The sequence below is a fragment of the Polypterus senegalus genome, chromosome 7 (assembly GCF_016835505.1).
Source record: "Polypterus senegalus isolate Bchr_013 chromosome 7, ASM1683550v1, whole genome shotgun sequence".
In the NCBI taxonomy this organism is placed as follows: Eukaryota; Metazoa; Chordata; class Cladistia; order Polypteriformes; family Polypteridae; genus Polypterus; species Polypterus senegalus.
In genome coordinates this window covers 71,215,940-71,237,458 of record NC_053160.1, presented here as the reverse complement: position 1 = coordinate 71,237,458, position 21,519 = coordinate 71,215,940, and the positions used below count along the sequence as shown (strand labels likewise).

The following is a 21,519-nucleotide window of genomic DNA, read 5'->3' as shown; positions in this document are numbered from 1 at the left end:
ATATATGTCTTTGTTAAATTGCAGTAGAGGTTTGCCTGGCCCAATATGGATATCTGGGACAAACTGACTGTTAAAGTTGGCACATTCACATATCTAATTAATGGGTTTTACTGTGATATTTAATGGACAATGTATAGGTTCAAATGGTGTTATGCCACCCTCATTTTCACATTTTTGTAACAAGACAGACACCTTTGTTAAGATGCAGTTGAGTTTTGTCTGGCCCGTCATGGGTGTGTGGGTCAGATTGATGGAAAAGTCAGTATACTCCTATATCTAATGAATGGAATTTACTGTAAAGATAATTTTTCAATTTACGGGTTTAAATGGCATTGGGTCATTCTACTTTTCAGTATTGAAAAAATACACATACCTCTGTTAAATTGCAGTTGAGGTATGACAGGCCCAATGTGGACACCTGGGTGAAATTGACTGGTAAAGTTGGCCAGCAGAGTGTAATTGCAGACCGCAGTGCCAATGAGCTTAGTCCAGTAATGCCCTAACATCATGAAACGCCCATTGCATTACACTATGGTTAAGATTAGGGTTGTAGGAGGGTTATCTGACTCAAAGGGCATTTCATGACTGCCGTTGTGAACATTACCAGACCTGCCTCATAATTTCAATTTGGCACACTCCTTATTTAATAAATAGTATTAACTATGGTTTTTAAAGTGCACTATACAGGGTCAAATAGCGTTAGTCCACCCTAATTTTCAATTTTGAGAAAATACAAATGCCTATGTTAAATTCAGTTGAGTTTTGCCAGGCACAAAACATGTACCTAGCTGAACTAGACTGGAAAAGTTGGCATCCTCCCATGTTTAATGAACCATTTTTCTTAAATGTGTTACTTTCACCATTTTTCTTGTACCTCTCTCATTTGACCGTCTCATATGCTTTGTGAGAATTTCTTTCACTGGAGTGCAAATTTGACTTTTGTTGCTCCCTACGTGTTTTGTATGTGTTTTGTTTTGCCTAATATACAGTGTATCAGTCTTCGTATCCTCTCATGTTTATTGCAAGACGTAGTAAACTTAGAATTTAGGGTGAAAACATTTGCTTTGCAGTATTTGATGAGATGATGACACTATATGTCCATGAAAATGAACATATAGTAATTTATTTAATTTAATACGCGTCTTGCTCTAGTCTTGTAGTCCCCAACCTATTTGTGACTGGACCACCTTCTCACAGTCCTGCGCACCTTGGTATTAAGTGCCGACCCAATCACGCTGTACACTTTGTTCAGATACTCTGCACGAGCACCGGATTGTTTCGGGTGGCCGCCTCAATTAAGTCAAGTATTAGGTTTATCGACCGATCTGAATTTTAATGCGCGGAAATCTGTGATGGTGTGTTCTGGGAATACCTTGCCTTGTCCATAATGCGGAAGAAAAATAGACCAGCTCCTGTGACCCAGCAATAGAAAATAGATGGATGGACCTGTCACTCTTTAAATGACTTCCCGCATCTTATACCATAAGATTAATGCATACAATGTTTTTTTATCTGTCGGGTCTACATAATTGCGCCAAAGTTATGAATCCGTTTTTGTTAATTAGGTTAATGTTTATTAAACTATATAAATAAAACGTCGGTGAATTCTCTGCGGCAGGATCTTTGGTATGGTTTTTTTTAGTAAGCGCTCCTGTGGGTAACGCAGCATTTCAATGGATATGAGCTGCTTATCCCACGTTATCGCTGATTTCGTCTGACCAGTTTGAGACTAGAATGCAGTCGTTGATGTAGGTGTGGTTCATACTCGTTACACTCCGTCACCTCCCCCAAACTCCTAAAAGCCGCCTGCTTAGGACAACGACGTTTCTCCAGCTCCGATAGAGAGCTATGGCTGTGAGCCCTCCTGTCACGCAGCAGATAACCAGAACCTCCCATGAGAGGCCGAACAAGTCGGCCGAAGTGGACATTTTAGCGCTGCGTGACTGCATAGTGTTCGATCGACACGGCGAGAAGATCCACTTCAGGAGCTTGTATGAGAACAAGAAGGCGATCTTTATTTTTGTCAGGGTGAGTGTTAACAACCAACCAAAACTACTATGTTTAGTGAAAATCATATCAGGCTGTCCTACGGCCGCAGATACCAGGAAAGCGCTTCTTGTCTCGCTGCGGCGTCTTAATCGGTGGGTCAGACCCGAAAGTCAGAGATTTGGCAGTTAAACGGTGTGTCGCCGTGTCACATGCGCAGTTCATAGACAGAAAATCAAGCACAGCAGTCCGCGATTCCTCTTGCTTACAGTGTGATGTATTTAGTAAAATTCCCATGTGCTTTTTAAAACGCCTGAGAGTTAGTGTGTCCATTTAGGATGTCGGATTAAACACGAAATGACTAATTGACTAATTTAAATTTTTAATGTTTCATGGGATGCACATTTTACCATTCAGGCATTCGCTGGGGGGACAAAGTTAATATTAATATAGTGCCTTCATAACTAACAAACATTCCTGTAAACGGTAACACGTACAATGAAATGGTTTGGTTTTCAATGCAAAACTAATATAAAGTTGCCAGATTCGATTGTGAAGCTATCTTGTTTCCACAGCAACTAAAGCAAACTGTTTACTTAATAGCCGTTGTCTAATGACCAAAGCAACCCCTGTAGTGGAGACACCTGATCATCAAAAAGTGCGCAAACTATATAAAAAAGTGATATTTTAATTGAACCAAAAACACAAAGTGTCACATATGGAAAACAAACAGCAAATCTGATCTGTCCCATTGAACCTCAATTTCAAAGCACAATATGTTTTAATTTTGATAGGTTTTACCATCTGTACTAATCCCGATTCAATTGTATTATCCTCTTAAAGTACATCGCTAAACTTCTTACTTCTATTATTATTTCATTTTTCACCATGTACACTTTTTTCAATTTGATTCCCAGTGACATCACATTTTTGTGTCTCTTTTTTGTTTACATTATAAAGTACATTGTAATGGTGTACACTACCATCTACCTTCCACCTCTAGTTCCGCTTCTAATACCTTCCACCTTCCTACCAGCAAGTGTTTGCCACTCTGATTCTAGTAAGTGATGGCAGGGATGGGGTATTTGGTTGCCACCGTCGGCTATGCAAGTCTTGTTATTGTGGTAGTACATGTGACGACTCTTGATCTTTTTTGCCCTTGACAAATTCACTTCCAGAGTACCCTCTGTATTACTCACTGACACTCTTTTTATCCACAATAATTTTACATGTCAGATGACTTATAACATGCCTTCTATCTTTTTATTTCAATCTATGTTCCATTCTGGTCCTGTCAATTCCTTTGCAGACAGGTAACATATTACACTCACTTTATATCTTTGAAAAAAATTGACATGTTTGATCTTTATAAATAACTCATATAGTATTGAAAGTTTTATTTTGGTTTAAAAAGGAAGACACACATTTTGACTTGTAAACATACTTTTTAATCCATCTATTTATTCATCCAATCTTCTAAAACCACTAAATCAAATTGGATAATAATGATACTAATTTATAGCATTTACACTTTAATGTTAAATGTTCAGATTTAAGCAGTACAGTGCCATGTTGGTCTCAACAGTGTCCCATGCCTATGGGGGCATTTTTTTGATTTCTGTCTTGGTCACTATCTGTTTGGAGTTGGCATATGAGTTTGTTTTGGCCGGACACTGTGATTTTCCTCCAGCATTCCAGAGAGATGTATATTAAGTTAAATATTAACTTAAAAACTCAGTATTGTCCCAGTGTATGTACCCTGAGATGAATTAGTAACCCATTGAAGAGTGCTCATTGGTTTCAATCCATGGTGGTTTCTGGTTCCCCACAAACATGCAGTGGAGTTGACAATATTTTATTAATTGGCAACTGTATTGGAAGTTGGCCTGATGTGAGTGTGACCTATTAGGACTAGTAAACCATCCAGAACTGATTAGTGCCTTGCACTTGATTCATTATGATGCTAGTAATTGTGTCACATTGGCACCCACTAAAATATTAGCCATCCATCCTCTTCTGCTTCTAAAATAATAGCTTTATACATATATATTTTTCTGTGCCATACGTGGCTCTAAGGCATAGTTTTAAAAGATTTTTGCTTTGAATCAAAATGCACATTGTTGCTTGTCTTGTCACAGATATTTTAATTTGCAAATGAGTTTATTCTATTATTAATTTAGTAATTTTAACAGGTCACATATTTCAGTGAGTCACAGGTTGGCCAGAGGCAATCATGTTAATGTTGGGCACAATTCAAGAACCAACCCTGGATGAGATGACAGTTTACTTGGTTATTTTTGGTATCAATCCAAACTACACATCTTTTGCGATATAGATGTAAATCCAAGTATACCCTGTATGTAGAAAAATCTTTATGGTAATTACTGCAAACTCCATGCAGACAGAGATGCTCATGATTTGATCACTGGACATCAAATATAGTATTAGAGCTGTACAGCAGCAGAGCAACCCATTGCAAGACTGCATTTGTTCATCAAAATGATTATTTGAATTCTGCTCAGAATGCCAATGTTGTTGCAGTCATTAGTATATTTTACCATCCATCCATTATCCAACCCGTTATATCCCAACCACAGGGTCACAGGGGTCTGCTGGAGCCAATCCCAGTCAACACAGGGCTCAAGGCAGGAAACATACCCCAGGCAGGGCCAGCCAGTGGCGTAGTGTAGCCCCGGGCGGCACTTTTAGGGGGCGGCAAAGAATTACTGTATATTTTAGTCTTTTAAATTGAAATACCTGAATAAGGGGGTGGCGAAATTTTTCTCCACCCCGGGCGGCTGACACCCACGCTATGCCACTGGCGCCAGCCCACCACAGCTCTGCTCTTTTTGCTTTAAAGAAATTTTTTTATACCTAACAAAAATAAGATGTAATGAAATTCAAAGACCCACAATTAACATTATTTTTAATGGCCTCAGAGACACATTAAAAAAGTTACTTTTTTAAAAACCTCACGTTTTTATTTGTTGCCATAGCAATGTCCTTTTTTGTCTGTCACACTGTTGCCTGACTGGAGTAAGCAGGTTTCATGATGGATAGATAGATGGACATTCTTGCAGCTGTCTCTTCTGTTTTGCCCTTAGCTTGTTGGTTACCAAATGCCTCAGTATTAGCTGTAACTGACAGTTTGCTTATGTTTCAGCATTTCTTGTGCTACACCTGCAAAGAGTATGTTGAGGATCTGGCTAAAATACCAAAGTGCTTTCTTTCGGTAAGTAAAAGAGGACATAATTATCATCTTTGTAAAAAACTGGGAATGGATTCTACACTAGTCTCCCAGATTTCTGAAACAGCAGCACTAACCACTATGCAAACCCAACACACTTTCTTGTTATAGCAAATACACTTTTCATCCAATGCTCTTGTCCAAAGCCGTGGTTCATGTGCTTAGCCTGTTCAGGACTGCATCCAGTCTTGCACACTTTGTTACTAGGGTAAGCTCTGCCTCCCTGCAACCCTAAAAGAGACTTGATTATACGATTCAATAAATGCGTGGATGATTGCAAGTACACTTTTCACAGTTCTATAGTTGACACTCTGGAAGGTTAAGTAATTGAATCTGGATCACACCAGCAGTTGTGATTGAAACTGCCACCTTTGTGTTTTATAGATTTTAGGCCGAAGGCATTATGCCTCATGAATTTTACTAAAACATTGTAATGTTGATCTTTTTCAGATATTATTGTATAATTTTAGAGTAGGTTTAATGTGAATTTGTGCTGTCCAGTAGGATAAATATCTTAAAAGGTTTATCCTAATTCACAGGTCCATTTGGATATCTCAGAGTAAGCCTTTCATCTTTAATGAATTTGTCTTTATTTCATTCAGTGGCATTCATGTACCTTGTTTTCACTAAAACCAGGCAGCATATGCACCTTTCACCAGATTGCTTTTCCATTACAAGAAGGCACACTAAAGGAGGTATTAATTATAAATAAATGACTCCAAACATAAGAGACCATACACAATCTATGTGGTGATAATTGTTTCTTTTTTGTTGTTTTTTTAAATGCTTTTGAATTTCTTTTCAATGCTTTTGAATTTCTTTTTTCAACATTGTTTTGATATAATGCATATTTCTACTTCTTCTGTCTTCTTTGGTTGCATTAAACACTGTTATAAGTACTTGTAACTCATATGTGGTCATGAGCGCTTATGACTCCTTTTTTCATAAAGTTTTTTAAAAGATGGAATATGGTAAAGAACATTTCAAGTACAGTCTTGAGCAGCCTTGTAGGAGGCATTCAAACTGACATAAATTCCACATAAAAAGCAGGAAAAAATCTTGCATTACTTATGTCAAATAACCCACATGTCACATCATCTGATTGGACACCCACAGCATGCAAAATTCTTGTACGGTATTTTTGGCTAAAATACTGTTTAATAAATAACTCTGGAAATGAAAGTAGACCACAAACAGAAAGCCTGTTCACATGGGCACAAGCTTTTGCATTGAAGACCTGCCTCTCCACCTCATTCACTGGTCAAAAGTCCTGTCTTCAATTCAAAAACATGTGTCTATGTAAAGGGGTTTCCAGTTTATTGACTACAGTATTTTCAGTTTCTGAAGTAATTTATTTTACAATATTTTAGCAAAAAATACATGGGTTTTTAGTGGAAAGATAAAAAGAGAACTATTAGGAGCAAAACTTACACTTTTCTTTTCACAAATGTGAAATAGGTTTGATCTCTTTACAGAAATGTGAAATGCAAAAGAAAAAGAAGAAAGCACGCCAATACAACTGAATTAAAATGTTTTTCCTCTACTGTCACACCACAAATGCATATTTGTCTGAGAGAGTCAGTAGATTCAGAAGAGATTATTCCATTCAAAGCATCTTTTGGCAATTTGCAAAAGTCTGGCATGGTAAAGGATTTCAAGTCAACATGTACTGGTATTCATGTTTGTTTATTGGGTTGCATCTGTCTGATTTATTCATTTTTATTAATTTTCCAGATTCAGGATAGAGATCAATACACATTCTTATTAAATATGAATCACTTGCAAAGCAGAATTTAAGCAGTTTTAGATGTAGTATTCTATAGAGTCAAATGCAGCTGGTATGGATTGTTTGAGTCATTTTAACCATTACCTCTTTTAAGGTTTTTACTTACCTTTTTTGTATTGTTATTTCATAATTTAAAAAAAAAAGTTACATGAAATTCCGTCTGAGATGATTACCTTGTCGACTTGTGTCAAGCACAGGCCCAGGTTGCAACTAATTGGCTATACATCCATGTTCATCTGTTAAAGTTAAGCTGTTTGTTAATGTCATACAGTATTTTGGTCAATTTTCCAACTCCACAATTACTTTTTAGCTTGGTCCTGTACTGCTTATATTCAGATACACCAGTTGACTTACATTTAATGCTTTTCTACAAGGCAGTGCATAAATAAAAACTGATGCTTTGACCTGAACACCTGTTTTTATGGTGTTAATTTTTTTACCTTTAGTTTTTGTTTTTGTAATAATTTGACCTCATTTCTCCTATTTATTGTTCCCATCCCTTCCCGTCTATGTGAGAGCTGTGGAAAGATTCAATGCTTAATAATTGAATGCTGACATTCATTTTTTCTTGTTACATGCTTACTTTAAACCTGTGCCCTCGTCTTAGGAAGAAATTTGCATATGAGTTCACAAATTTCAGCAGGCATAGTGGCATGGAGAGCATCAGGTCTTTTAAAACGACAGACTAAGCCTCTCTTTTTGGGTAGCATGCCTTTGGTGAATATTCGAGTAAGGTGGAATCTTAATGACTCCTGCATAACATCATACAGGAAGGCAGACAGCTGTGTTCTTTGTAAGATGTGGCCAACCTCACCTACTGAGTTCCTAAATTAAGGAGTTTAGAGACAGTAACCAAAATAATGCTGAACCCTCTAGTTATTAATACTCCCTGATGGTGTACCATTGTACATGTGCATTTCCAAAGGCTACAAATAAAGATCCAGCTCTTCTGGTAATGAAAGGGAGATCTTCCCACGAGCTGACTTTTGGTGGCTAAGTTGTACATATAGAGTGTGTGGTGTATGGCCGGCCGTTTATCCCGGCCAATACCCCCAAGCCGCCAGGTGGAGCCCTCCCTGCAGTATGGAGGTCCCCCGAAGACCAGCAGAGCATCATGGACATTGCAATTTTTATACACAGCCCTGCTGGATGCCATGGGGGCCACTAGGAGACGCTGCAGTGGGGAACAACGGTTATTTACCCTATGCCCCGGAAGTACGTCCGAGTCACATGGACAAGGGGAATGACGTGCTTCCGGGGTGAAAAAAAGGACTTTTTACCTGACCTGAAAGTGATACAAGATCACATGGACTGGGGATTGGGAACACTTCCAGGTCAGGGAATATAAAAGGATTGTGGGAGCTCCCAGATGGCAAGCTGAGCTGGGTGGAAGGGTGGCAATGCGTCTGGGAGTTGAAGGATTGGATTATTGTGTTTATTATTGTTTTTGTATGAGTATATTGAAGGAGAGGGTGCTTTGTGCACTGTGGAGATTTAATAAAGTCGATTATTGGACTTTTACCTGGTATCTGGAGTCGTGGACAGGGGTTCAAGGGAGCGATAGCGCCCTCGATCTGTCACAAGTGGATAAGAGATGTGCCTTCAATTTACACACCTTTCATTTGACCTGATGTCAAGTACTGCAATTATGTAACTGGTGATCTTTTCCAAAGGTTCCAGGCTTTAGTATGTACTGTGCCACCAGCAAGGAGGGTGAACACATGGTAGTAGAAAAATGGGCAAAAAAAATGACTGAAAAGTATGTCATTTGTCAAGATATTAGTGATTTTGCTACCTCTGTATATTTGTCTACCTGTTTTTAAAACATAATACTGTTTTCTTTGACAAATAGGATGCTGATGTCAGACTTATAGTAATTGGACAATCATCATACAAGCACATTGAGGTAAGTATGACCATAATGCCATTATGATAAAATCAAATACATAAAAGTGGAATTTAGCGTATCTCTCATCAGGGTTGTAATCCACATTCTTCTGACCAAATATTTACTGATGTTTAGGCAGAAAAGATATAAGATTTGCAGAGATTAATGTTCAGTAATAAAGCCCTAACTGTCAACAACAGAAAGGTAAAAGGAAACAAGGAAAAGTAATTTATGCATATTGTAGAAGTCCTTTTCTAGATTATGGATTGACCCAAATAGGTGACATGCAATATCAACAGAATAAATTCTGGTCAGTTACTTTGTTTTGTTTTTTTGTGTATTCTATGTATCATTTATGAATCAGTGTTGTTTTTCATTTTGTATGATTTTTCATACATTTTTGTGAATATTTTTGTGTTTTTGGATGTGAAGATTTTGTTTTCGGATGCAAGATTAACATTTTGGAAATTATTTTGTGGCATGTCTGATGCCATTTTGTTTTGATTATGGAAGCCACCATTTTGTGTTCCCATGATTAGAGCCTGGTTGCTAGGGGGTCACAGGGGTTATAACCTCAGTGTCAATTACGGGAAAGTGTTTAAAGGTGACCACCGGCAGCATTTTCTATCCAAATTTGCAAATAATGCTCCAAAAGATTTTCTCACAGTTTGGTTATTTCATAAAACTTTTTGAGTGACGACTTTTTAGCTTAGGCATTTTGACTTGATCTTTACGCATCTTAAAGCTATGTCACATTAGATGTTTTTTCTAGCTATTTCACTTGTAGGCTTCAATTATGTAATCTCAGTGAGTTAAAGGCATACGACAGTATTCTCTGGGGAAGGCTGTGAGGAATGGTTCGTGGTGAAGTGCTGATTTTTAATGAAAAAGTGCGCTCCGCAAAGTGCTGGTGTTAATTGGGCACTGGTGAGTGTATGAACGCACTTTGCTCCAGAAACAGTAGTGAGGGGGTAGAAAAAATTCAACAGAGGAAGAAAATAGACAGGGAGAGAGAGTAGCATCAGGTAGAGAGAAGAGACAAACCAGGTAGCTATTGGGGAAAAGGCAGTGTTATCTTGGGCCTCAAAAAAGGAGCGATGGAGTGGCGTTCCAGGGGCTGGTTCACACCACTGAATAACTGTGTGGAGTGAATGTAAGCATGGAGGAGTCCTCCCCAGGGATACAACTGCGGGAGCATGAAGGATGACGGGAGGAGGTCTGACCTCAGACAGTTTGGCCGGAGCCATGTGGGCAGCTAAGACAGGGGTCGTGTGATGAAGACCGCAGCTGTTAATGTCTCTGCTGGCTAAGCAAGCAATGGGTGAGCAGGGGAGACGAAGATGGAGTTGTGCTCGGCTCATCTGATTGTGCAGTAAGAGCATGATTGCTTTGTTGTTTTACATCCCTCGTTTTGAAGGTGGATTTTAACTCATGGATTTCCCCCTTTTTTGTATTTATTTATTGAAGACATTTGGGAACTGCACTTGGGGACTCTGCTTTGATTTTTTTTTTTTGTAATAAAAGCACTGTTGCGGTTTTATACCTACCTCTTCCAATGTGTGTCCTCATTTGTCTGGCTCATCCTGGGTGTGATGATTGTGGGATCCAGAGATTGCTGCATGCAGCAGGGAGTGTGGAGTCAACCCACACTGTCACAAAGGCCAATCGCGTAATGTGATACACAACATTCCCAGCAACTCATTCCAGCTAGTTCACAATTTTTCTGACAAAATCAAATGGTGTTTAGTCGTAGAGTCAGGCTTTTGTGCATGAGCACTGACAACCAATGAGTGCTCATCTGGAAGTACAATACATATAATGCAATAATGAAGAATAAGAAACATGGGTGTTTTGGACCTCACAAAGAGAAGCCCATCTGTCTGATATCTTGTTTTAATGTGCCATGACAGAATGAAGAAAGAAGAAATAATTCAGAAATGAGCTTCACTAGGCTTTGTGCCCTAGGAACCAAGTTACCAAAAACTATTCTATAACATTTCAATAATTATTTACCAGTCTGATGCGATCTTTTTGATCATTAAATAGATCATTACAATAGCAATTGATGAGAAGAATTCTTAAGTAATTGCTGGATTGCAGTATCTGAGTGTTCCTCTAGAGTGCCTCTTTCTCTTTCATGATTTGGTTTAAAAACTAATCAGCACATCGTCATCTCATAACAGGCTTAAGTTTCAGGTTTGGTATTTTTCTATCCAGCTGTTTTAGCTGTAGACTGGCCTCAAACTGTGACACACAGACACACACTCCCATCTTCAAGATATCAATGTTTTCGGTTTCAGGGGATCCCAAAACTCGAGATCCGTCAAAAACCTTTCACTCCTCATTCATAGACAATGGGGGGCAAAGCAAAAAGGAGCAAGGTTGTGGCCGAACTCCCCATACCTGTTACCCCTTCGTACAGCATGTTCTATCAGGGAGCTCGTTATTGGCTGTCTAAAAAAAAATGCAAACACAACTGTACAGGAAGATTTGCATGCAGTCACAAAATTGTATATGCCCAGTGATTTTCAGTTGTGTAAATTGACATGGTCTGGCGACAAGATCAACTGCAGTTGGAAAGTCTGATACTCCACAATTTGAAATCGTGGAATGTGACATCCACTTTAGTTTACATCTTGTTTCCTAGTCCATCTTACAAAAAACTATTTCCTCCTTTTGAGCACAGTATCTAACTAACTGTTTGAAATCAGCCTTTTCTCCGGTTTGTTTCATGATTGTTTCATAGTTTGTTTCAAACTATACTTTGTTTTTCTAAACATGGTCATGTAGTATCATTCATTTGTTATAAAGTAAGTGTGGCAGAATAAAATGCAACTGACAAAATAAGAGAATACTAGCCAACCCGCGGTGTAGCATACACCGCATAATCAGGCAGCTTTTTAAATGATTTTTAAGCACAGAGGAAAAAAATAAAGATTTGAAAAATCCGTAATTTAATAAACCACCAAGAAAAGTAACATTGCAACAATGCACGCTACGAACCAACATACAGTTGTCCGTGACTGAAAACCGGAGGAGCGCCGTCGCGCTTTCTCCTTCCAAAGCGAAGGACGGGGTTGAACGGCGCTTATTCAGTACGCACTGCCCGCTTATGTGCCTGCCCCCAACTCCCTACCTGAGTCGCTTTCGTCTGTGTACAGTCCACACGCACCTGTGAGTCACATTGACTGTTAATTTTCCAAATACTGCCTCAGTCGGTTTCCACATTGATTTTTCATTGTTCTTTGCGGTTCCGGCTGCTTTTTTTTATATATAATCCACCTAGTCACCCGACCATGGGGAGCTTTACAAAGGGCAGAGACGTAATCAGTGCGAACGTATGACCCGCACGTACTGGGAATTTCTCGTTCGTGGGGAACAATTGGAAGCCACGGTCTCCATCACGAATGGGGTTCAACGGCTTACCCACGCCGTGTAGACACACGTTGATCCATTCAGTGTAGCGCGCGTGCAGTACCGGACATACAAGTGCATCACAGACCTGTTAATGCTCAATCTCACGTGGCTGAAAGCCACTTGTCCCTCTAAGAATTTGGACGCCGCCGCTGTTGGGTCGTGTAACTATTTAGCAGGTGGGAGTCTCGTTCGTTTTCGGAAATAACCAGCCAAATCGCTCCACCAACTAAGAACTGCCATGCACCACTACCCACAGAATCGAGAAAGAGCTATCACTCTGTCAGTCCTGTCCGTGTCCGGGTGAGGTTTCCTGTGTTGAGTCAAATGAAGCGAAAGGCTCCACACCTGGTGGTGCCCTTCCGTCAATTCCTTTAAGTTTCAGCTTTGTAACCATACTCCCCCCTGAACCCAAAGACTTTGGTTACCTGGTTGGATCGCCTGTTGCGGGGCCTGCATTGGTGAAGCAGGTGAGACGGTAATGAAACAGAGGCACAGGGCTTATTGGTTTTTAAAGACTGCTTCCTTCATTGGGTTTTAACCAATGCACGGAACGAACCAACACACAATCGTCCGTGCGGCGCTCAGGGTGGAACGGGAGGAGAGGAGAAGGACATCCACTCCGCTCCCTCCGTCATGCTAGTCTGCTGATTTCTCGTTCAGTATACACTGCCTGCTCATGTGTCGTCTTTGTACAGTCCAGATGCACCTGTGACTCACGTAGACTTTTCATTGCTCTTTGCGGTTTTGGCTGCCTTTCTATATATAATCCATCAAGACACCCGACCACGGTGGGAGGGGGGTGTGTACAAAGTGCAGGAGTATCTAAGAAGACGCATGTTTGTCGCGGTTGCGAATTGCTGTATGTAGCGTGTAAAACAGTTTGCTATAGTGCACGCGGTCGTGCGTCGTAACCGAAAACTAGTTTTTTAAAGACTGCTCACTTCATTGTGTTTTAACCTCAGTTGTAAAGGAACGTTTTAAGGATCCCATGGGATACCCCTCGCAAACAGTTTTACGCCGCATATGGCGATTCACCTCCGAGAAACATGCCTCTATTAACAGTCAACGTGGGTCGGAGCTGCATGTGACCTCTACGACAGACGAATATAAATGACGCCGGTTTTTTTGTGCCGTTGCGTCCGAGTTGGTGGGCGTGGCTCTGTGAGTTGTCGTCGTACCCAATGGTCTTGGAGTTGGTGGGCGTGGCTCCTTCCTGCGTGCGCCATAGGTGTCTCACTTGTCGGCGGCTTAGTGAATCCACGCTCCTTCCGGCGTGCTTTCCATGGTTGTCTTGCCTTAATAAATTATATATATAGATTCTGTCAGTTTACCAGTTCTAAAGTGTCTGATCAGGGAATTCCATGTAAAGTAATTTTATGTTTTGGAAATTCAGAAGATGTATTACTACACTGAACCAAACACCTGATGTTCTATATGTTGTATTTTGGGTTATACCTAATGGCACATAAAATTTGTTCATGCTATAGGATGTACAATTTTCAGACTGGCACCATCTAGAGTGACATCCTGCCATGTGTCCACTGACTCTGCCACTCCCTAACAAAGCTTAAAAATGCAGACACATAAGTAATGTTTCATTCTTTCAGTAAAACTTCAATTGCCTTTGCTAAAAGTTAGGAAAACACAATACAGGGAGTCTTCGGGTTACAACGTCTCAACATACAACGTTTCGAGTTTACAACGCTCAAAAAATTGAGACATGAGTGTTTCGGCGTTAGCATTTTACTTATAGAGTACATGGGTAAACTAGTTTGGTTGTGCGGCAGCGGAAGAATATGCAGTAGCGCAGCGTATGAGTGAGGGAGTTGGCGAAGTGTTCCGTTTGTGTGGCTTTGTTTGGCAACTTTGTGGCCCTTATCATGGCTCCTAAACGAAAGTCAGAGTCTTCAGATGGTAGTGCTTCAAAGAAGAGAAAGCCATCATGATGGAAGTGAAATTAGACACTGTAAAGAGATCAGAAGGAATAAAGGTAAGGAATTCTTTTTACACTCATTTTTTGTAATTTATTCTGTTACTACAGTACAGTGTACAGTACAGTATATTTATGTCCTTTTCCTTTTTCTGTGGGTTACTTGTGTTTTTATGTTCTAGATTATGATTTTGCAAATGTGTTAGGATAGGTAAGTGACTTAGTCTAGGGTGTGTTTCAACTTCCACCAAAATTCGGGTTACATCACTGTTGTAGGAACGGAATTGTGTCGTACCCTGAGGACCCCCTGTACAGTGGCCCAGTTGTTAATTATTGTGTCTGTAATTTTTTTAAGGCATTTTGCTCCATAACTGGATATCAGCACTACATTTATGTTGATCCAGACAAGGAGATCTATAAAAGACTTGGGATGAAAAAGGAGGAAACTTTTACCCGGGAAGGTAACTGTACCATCAGAATACTCTTACTTTTAAAGTATACAAAGCCAATTTATTGGAGTTGCTAAACATTTTTTCCGTGTTCTATCAAGCTTAATCATTTTGGTTCATAAAGTATATGAAAGATTTTGTAAGATTTTCATATTAAAAATGTTTAAAAGTGTTTATTTAACACAATCAAAATTATATCAAACTATAAAGTGATCCCTCGCTATATCGCGCTTCGACTTTCGTGGCTTCACTCCATCACGGATTTTAAATGTAAGCATATCTAAATATATATCACGGATTTTTCGCTGGTTCGCAGATTTCTGCGGACAATGGGTCTTTTAATTTATGCTACATGCTTCCTCAGTTTGTTTGCCCAGTTGATTTCATACAAGGGACGCCATTGGCGGATGGCTTAAAAGCTACCCAATCAGAGCACGTATTACGTATTAACTAAAACTCCTCAATGATATACGATATGCTTCCCGCTCGGTGCTTGATTGTTTGCTTGTCTCTGTCTCTTTCACTCTCTCTGATTTTCCCTGCGCCTGACGGAGGGGATGTGAGCAGAGGGGCTGTTTGCCTAAAGGATACTGAAGCTCCTCTAAAAAATGCAGCTTTATCACGGTGCTTCGGCATAGTTAAAAGCCCAAAAGCACGTATTGATTTTTTGATTGTTTGCTTTTCTCTCGCCTCTCTCTCTCTCTCTGACATTCTCTGCTCCTGACACGCATTCCTTTGAAGAGAAGATGTGTTTGCATTCTTTTAATTGTGAGAAAGAACTGTCATCTCTGTCTTGTCATGGAGCACAGTTTATACCTTTGACTAAAGTGTGTTATTTCATGTCTAGAGGTCTCTAATAATTTTAACAGTGTGGGAGAGTTTATGAGGGCTTAAAATATATAAAAATAACCATACAAACATATGGTTTCTACTTCGCGGATTTTCATCTATCGCGGGGGGTTCTGGAACGCAACCCCCGCGATCAAGGAGGGATTACTGTATATGCAAAGGTTTTTTCCTGTTTATGAATGAAAAAATGGGGAGGGTTAGGTCAGGAAAGGCATCTGGTGTAAAATTTTGCCAAATCAATATGCAGACAAAAAAGATGATCCACTGTGGCAACTCCTAATGGGAGCAGCCGAAAGAAGAAGAAGATTGTTGTAGGTATTTTCATTTTTCAAGTTCAATCTAAATTTGAGCAGTTAATTTTATCTGCAATTACACTCAGTGGGGCTTGTGCTGCTGTTGCTGTGTATGTTTAAATGTTAATGAAAATATAATGTGTCCTATGTTCACTCTCTTAGGATCTCAAAGCCCTCATGTAAAGTCAAATAGATTTTCTGGAAGCATTAAAAGTATATGGCGTGCAATGAGTAGCCCAGCCTTTGATTTTCAAGGAGATCCAAAACAACAAGGAGGTGCTTTGATACTTGGACCAGGTACACCAAAACAGATTATCTGAATTTTTATCTTAAATTTTTTTTCAATGATTTCACAAAATATGTCCGATATGTTAGTAGCTTGTTAAATGTTCACATGCTGTAACATGGGAATAGAGTAAATGCTTAGCAAAAAGGGGCAGCACGGTGGCGCAGTTGTAGCACTGCTGCCTCGCAGTAAGGAGACCTGGGTTCGCTTCCCAGGTCCTCCCTGTGTGGAGTTTGCATCTTCTCCCCGTGTCTGCGTGGGTTTCCTCTGGTTGCTCTGGTTTCTTCCGACAGTCCAAAGACATGCAGGTTAAGTGTGTGCTTGGTGTGTGGGTGTGTGTCCTGCGGTGGGCTGGCGCCCTGCCCTGGATTTGTTCTTGCCTTGCGCCCTGTGTTGGCTGGGATTGGCTTCTGCAGACCCCATGACCCTGTGTTAGGATATAGCGGGTTGGTGAATGACTGACTGACTGACTTAGCAAAAAGAAAGCACAACTAAATTTTACTTGGATACACTGTATATTAATCAGTCTTCATTAAGAAGAAGGTTAGCCAATGCAGTTTGATCCCTAGAATGAATTAAAAACAAGTGGTGTTTTAATGACAGTGGATTGCAGTGCTAAGAATAAAAATTGTAGCAAATGTTGTGACGAAAATGGGCTCCTCATTTCCTACTATCCTCATCATTCCAAAATGTATTCAAGGTGCTATTTTCAACTCTACTTGCTTTGAATCAGAGTAGGTTTAATTTTTCTTGGCAGAATGTTATGAATTCTCTTAATTTTTTACCCTTTTTGGATTTTGGTACATAAGAATAAAATTATTTAGTTGTTTTATGGGAATAGGGACATTTTAAAGGTCTTAAAAATATTTCATGTGCTGCTGCATAGCCATTTTGTTCTTAAAATGGAAAAGGCGAAAATAATGTTGATAACTTTGTTGCTACTATAGTGCAACTGGAAGTCGTTGGGCATGACATGTTGCCACAGTATAAAGGTCAGCATTACTTGCTTTCTGGTTGTCCAAGATTCTGGATAACAAAATTTCACTCTGTTTTGAGGTGTGGCTTAATGTTTTAGGATTAAATATTATAGCATTCTGTTTGTGGCTATCATTTATAATTACATTCTGGGTTTTGGTTACTAATTTTGTTGTTGTGTTGTTTCTAGTTTTGACCTGTTTTGACCAGTTTGACCTGGTCTATTTCTTGGCTTTGATTTTTGTTTATTTCAAATCCTTGTCATGTGAACATTTTCTTTACCTGCCAAATTGTAGATAGGCAGAACAAAATCTTGGACTGATTCATTTAGAAACCAATATGGAGATTTGAATTCAAGGAAATTGAATGTTTACATGGTGAACAGTGCAATATTAAGAAAAGGTTAGAATAACTAAATTCAGCCATATTATTTAATATAAAAAAATGCTATGTTAGCAAAAGTAGAAGAAGATATCTGTGGCTGGTCCCTCAGAGTAAAAAAAGTTAAACTCTGCTGAACGTAATAGACATGTAAAAGAGAGGTGTTGTTTTTATTGTGGTGATTCAGGTCACGTTTGCATTTTCTCTACAAAACTGGCAATAGAGACATTCCCAATCAATTACCACCAAGCAAGTTTTATGTTCTGGAACAGCTTAGAAGGGAAATCCTCGTATGGGCACACAAAATGTTTGGACATTCTGGCATAACACAAATAAATAAATTTAGATGTTAGGAATTTTTTATTAACATTTGAGGAATGTAGAGCAAAGTCAACTCAGGGCTTTTCAACTGGTATACCGGAGTCGATTTCTGCTAGTAGCAGACCATGGCTAGCAATTGCTGTGGATTTCTAGTAATAGACCAAAGAAGAAATTCTTTTGGATTTCATCACTGACCTATATCATTCTAGAAGATACACTACTATTCTGTTACAGACTCAAACAGAGATCCTCAGTTTCTGTCTCATTTTTGGATATTTTTATGTTCAAAGTTATAGTCGGGTGAATTTAACCTCCAGAAATAAACCCAAATATATACTGCTCAAAAGAATTAAAGGAACACTTTTTAATCAGAGAATAGCATAAAGTCAATGAAACTTATGGGATATTAATCTGGTCAGTTAAGTAGCAGAGGGGGTTGTTAATCAGTTTCAGCTGCTGTGGTGTTAATGAAATTAACAACAGATGCACTAGAGGGGCAACAATGAGATGACCCCCAAAACAGGAATGGTTTAACAGGTGGAGGCCACTGACATTTTTCCCTCCTCATCTTTTCTGACTGTTTCTTCACTAGTTTTGCATTTGGCTACAGTCAGTGTCACTACTGGTAGCATGAGGCGATACCTGGACCCTACAGAGGTTGCACAGGTAGTCCAACTTCTCCAGGATGGCACATCAATACGTGTCATTGCCAGAAGGTTTGCTGTGTCTCCCTGCACAGTCTCAAGGGCATGGAGGAGATTCTAGGAGACAAGCAGTTACTCTAGGAGAGCTGGAGAGGGCCATAGAAGGTCCATAACCCATCAGCAGGACCAGTATTTGCTCCTTTGGTCAAGGAGGAACAGGATGAGCACTGCCAGAGCCCTACAAAATGACCTCCAGCAGGCCACTGGTGTGAATGTCTGACCAAACAACCAGAAAGACTTCATGAGGGTGACCCAAGGGCCCAATGTCCTCTAATGGGCCCTGAGCTCACTGCCCAGCAGCATGCAGCTCGATTGGCATTCGCCATAGAATACCAGAATTGGCAGATGTACCACTGGTGCCCTGTGCTTTTTACAGATGAGAGCAGGTTCACCCTGAGCACGTGACAGAAGTGAAAGGGTCTGGAGAAGCCATGGAGAACATTACGCTGCCTGTAACATCATTCAGCATGAGCAGTTTGGTGGTGGGTTAATGATTGTCTGGGGAGGCATATCCATGGAGGGTCACACAGACCGCTACAGGCTTGACAAAGGCACCTTGGCTGCCATTAGGTATCAGGATGAAATCCTTGGTCCCATTGTCAGACCCTATGCTGGTACAGTGGCTCCTGGTGCACGACAATTCCTGGCCTCATGTGGTGAGAGTAAGCAGGCAGTTCCTGGAGGATGAAGGAATTGATACCATTGACTGGCCACCACACTTTCCTGACCTAAATTCAATAGAACACCTCTGGGACATTATGTTTTGGTCCATCCAATGCCACCAGGTTGCACCTCAGACTGTCCAGGAGCTCAGTGATGCCCTGGTCCAGATCTGGGAGGAGATCCCCCACAACACCATCTGTCATCTCATTAGAAGCATGCACCAATGTTGTCAGGCATGTATACAAGAACACAGGGGCCATACAAAGTGCTGCGTACAATTTGGAGTTGCTGCAATTAAATTTTGGCAAAATGGACTAGCCTGCCACATAATTTTTTCACTCTGATGTTTGGGGCGTCTTTGAATTCAGGGCTCTGTAGGTTGATCATTTTCATTTCCATCAAACGATGTGGCATCCTTTCGTTCCTAACACATTACCCAGTCTATATCAGTATAGATATCCAGGAGGATTTCTTTTTCCCATTGAGATCTGATGTGTTTTCAAAGTGTTCCTTTAATTGTTTTGAGCAGTTTATTAGATCAACAGACCATATGAACCAGGACTTAGGGAAGTTTTTAAGATGTACTATGAATGAATTTCCATCAAGCTGGAAATCGTTTTTACCACTAGTAGATTTCACCTGGTACATGTTTTATCATTCTGCTTTCCAAATTTCATCATATGAATGTCTTTATGGTTATAAACCTTCACTAATGGACCATGCTTCTGTAAATTCAGCATCCCACAGTTTGGCTGAGTACCTAACTAGATTACAATTAATGTGGGTCAGAGAGAATCGAAAGACTGCAGAATCCACTACTAAATCATTAATGAAATGTTGTAAGGCCCTGGTGTTTAGGCACTAGTAGAAGGCCTGCCTTACTGCACAAGACAACTGCATCAGGTTTCTTCCTCAAAACTGGCTACTTGTTATATCAGTCCATGTACTGTACAATCATTAAACGTTTTGGTCTAAGTCTTTTTAAGATCTTACTTTCCAAATTTCCACATTGGAGCCAGTTTACACTAGTCTGTAACTCAATGGCCAGTATCATCCCCTCCTATTCAGGTTTGGTGGGGATATTAAATATAAGGTCCAGAATATTTTGGATTTGCAGCATCCTTGCTTTCATATTTACAATTACAATTTTATTTCAGTCAGCTGAGACATTATCCAGTAGGAAACTTAACTGAAACTTCAGGTGGTCTTTATCAAAGGGCTTTGGCACAGGCAGATAGAAACTAACTGATTTATTGACTACCTTTGTCCAATTTTTCGTCATTGTCTCACTGCCCTTTCTTGTTTTTTTAATAGAAGAGCTGAAAAGTGATTTCTACCTTTAATTTTATGTTACTTGGTGGTTTTGGATTTAATTCATAATATATAAGAATTATGAACAGTTTCCTTGTATTAAATGGGTACTCTGAAGATGTACTTGTTAGTTTAATTAGGGATTGGAAATTGGTCCTATGTGAGTGAGTGTGGACATGTATGGATATTCATCGCTTACACAGCTGGATTCTGCCTTGCTCCAAAATGCTTTCAGTAAAAGTTCCATCACACAGTCCTTAAGAGAATGCTTGAATAGATGGTGAAGATGGTTAGGAAGGTAGGTACTTGAAATAAGCATTGTTGAAGTTTTATTTATTTGGTTTGGCCAGTGCAATGAGGACCATTGTTGCAAGTTATTTTGTATTCATTTTGGAATATAAACTTATAAAGAAATTTAAAAAATATTACTGCTTATATTTTCTTACAGGTGATAACATCCACTTTGCACATTATGATATGAACAGCCTGGACCACATGCCAATAAACTGGTTGCTACAACTAGCAGGTGTACAGACTGTGGATTTCAAAAACAATCAAATTATTACTGTCTAAATCACAAGTTCACTTGGACAACGCTGTGAAAAAAAACAAAGGAGTAAAAAGGTCACAACAATGGGGATGTCAATATGTACAGTATGTATATAGAGGAGGAAATAAGTGTTGTTGTAATATATCACATGTTGTTTGGATTAATTTTTTCCACTGTGTGTACCAAAAAAGAGACATTCATGAAGATGGTGAAACTGGGGCAGTTCTTCATAGAGTACCTAGAAACAGAAGGAACATTACAAGCAAAATACAGTGTTTTGAATAAACTAATAAATTATTCTTTATGGTATTTTACAAGAACACACTAGTTTATTTGTTATCCTTGTATATACAACTGTGACAAAATTAGAATAAGTAAGTTAATTTCATTCAGTGTATCAGAGATGCAATATTTTTATTAAACTATTTCTTACCAAACTCTGTCAAAAAAAAAATTGTATAACTGTCTTCCCTACTTTATCCT

The 21,519-nt window shown here is 39.5% G+C and overlaps 1 protein-coding gene across 2 annotated transcripts; it reads left to right on the top strand.

The window, feature by feature from the left end:
* The first annotated feature begins 1,646 nt into the window (after positions 1 to 1,646).
* prxl2c (peroxiredoxin like 2C) lies at positions 1,647 to 21,356 on the top strand. Of its 2 annotated transcripts, XM_039758874.1 has the most exons (6): positions 1,647 to 2,028; positions 5,150 to 5,218; positions 8,872 to 8,925; positions 14,610 to 14,715; positions 16,008 to 16,142; positions 20,935 to 21,356. In XM_039758874.1, exons 1-6 carry the CDS (start codon positions 1,849 to 1,851, stop codon positions 21,057 to 21,059), a joined length of 669 nt encoding a protein of 222 aa, XP_039614808.1. In that variant the 5' UTR covers positions 1,647 to 1,848; the 3' UTR covers positions 21,060 to 21,356. The 2 variants fall into 2 exon arrangements, with proteins under 2 accessions (XP_039614808.1, XP_039614810.1); XM_039758876.1 differs by lacking the exon at positions 5,150 to 5,218 and having other exon boundaries at positions 1,650 to 2,028.
* The last annotated feature ends 163 nt before the right edge of the window (positions 21,357 to 21,519 follow it).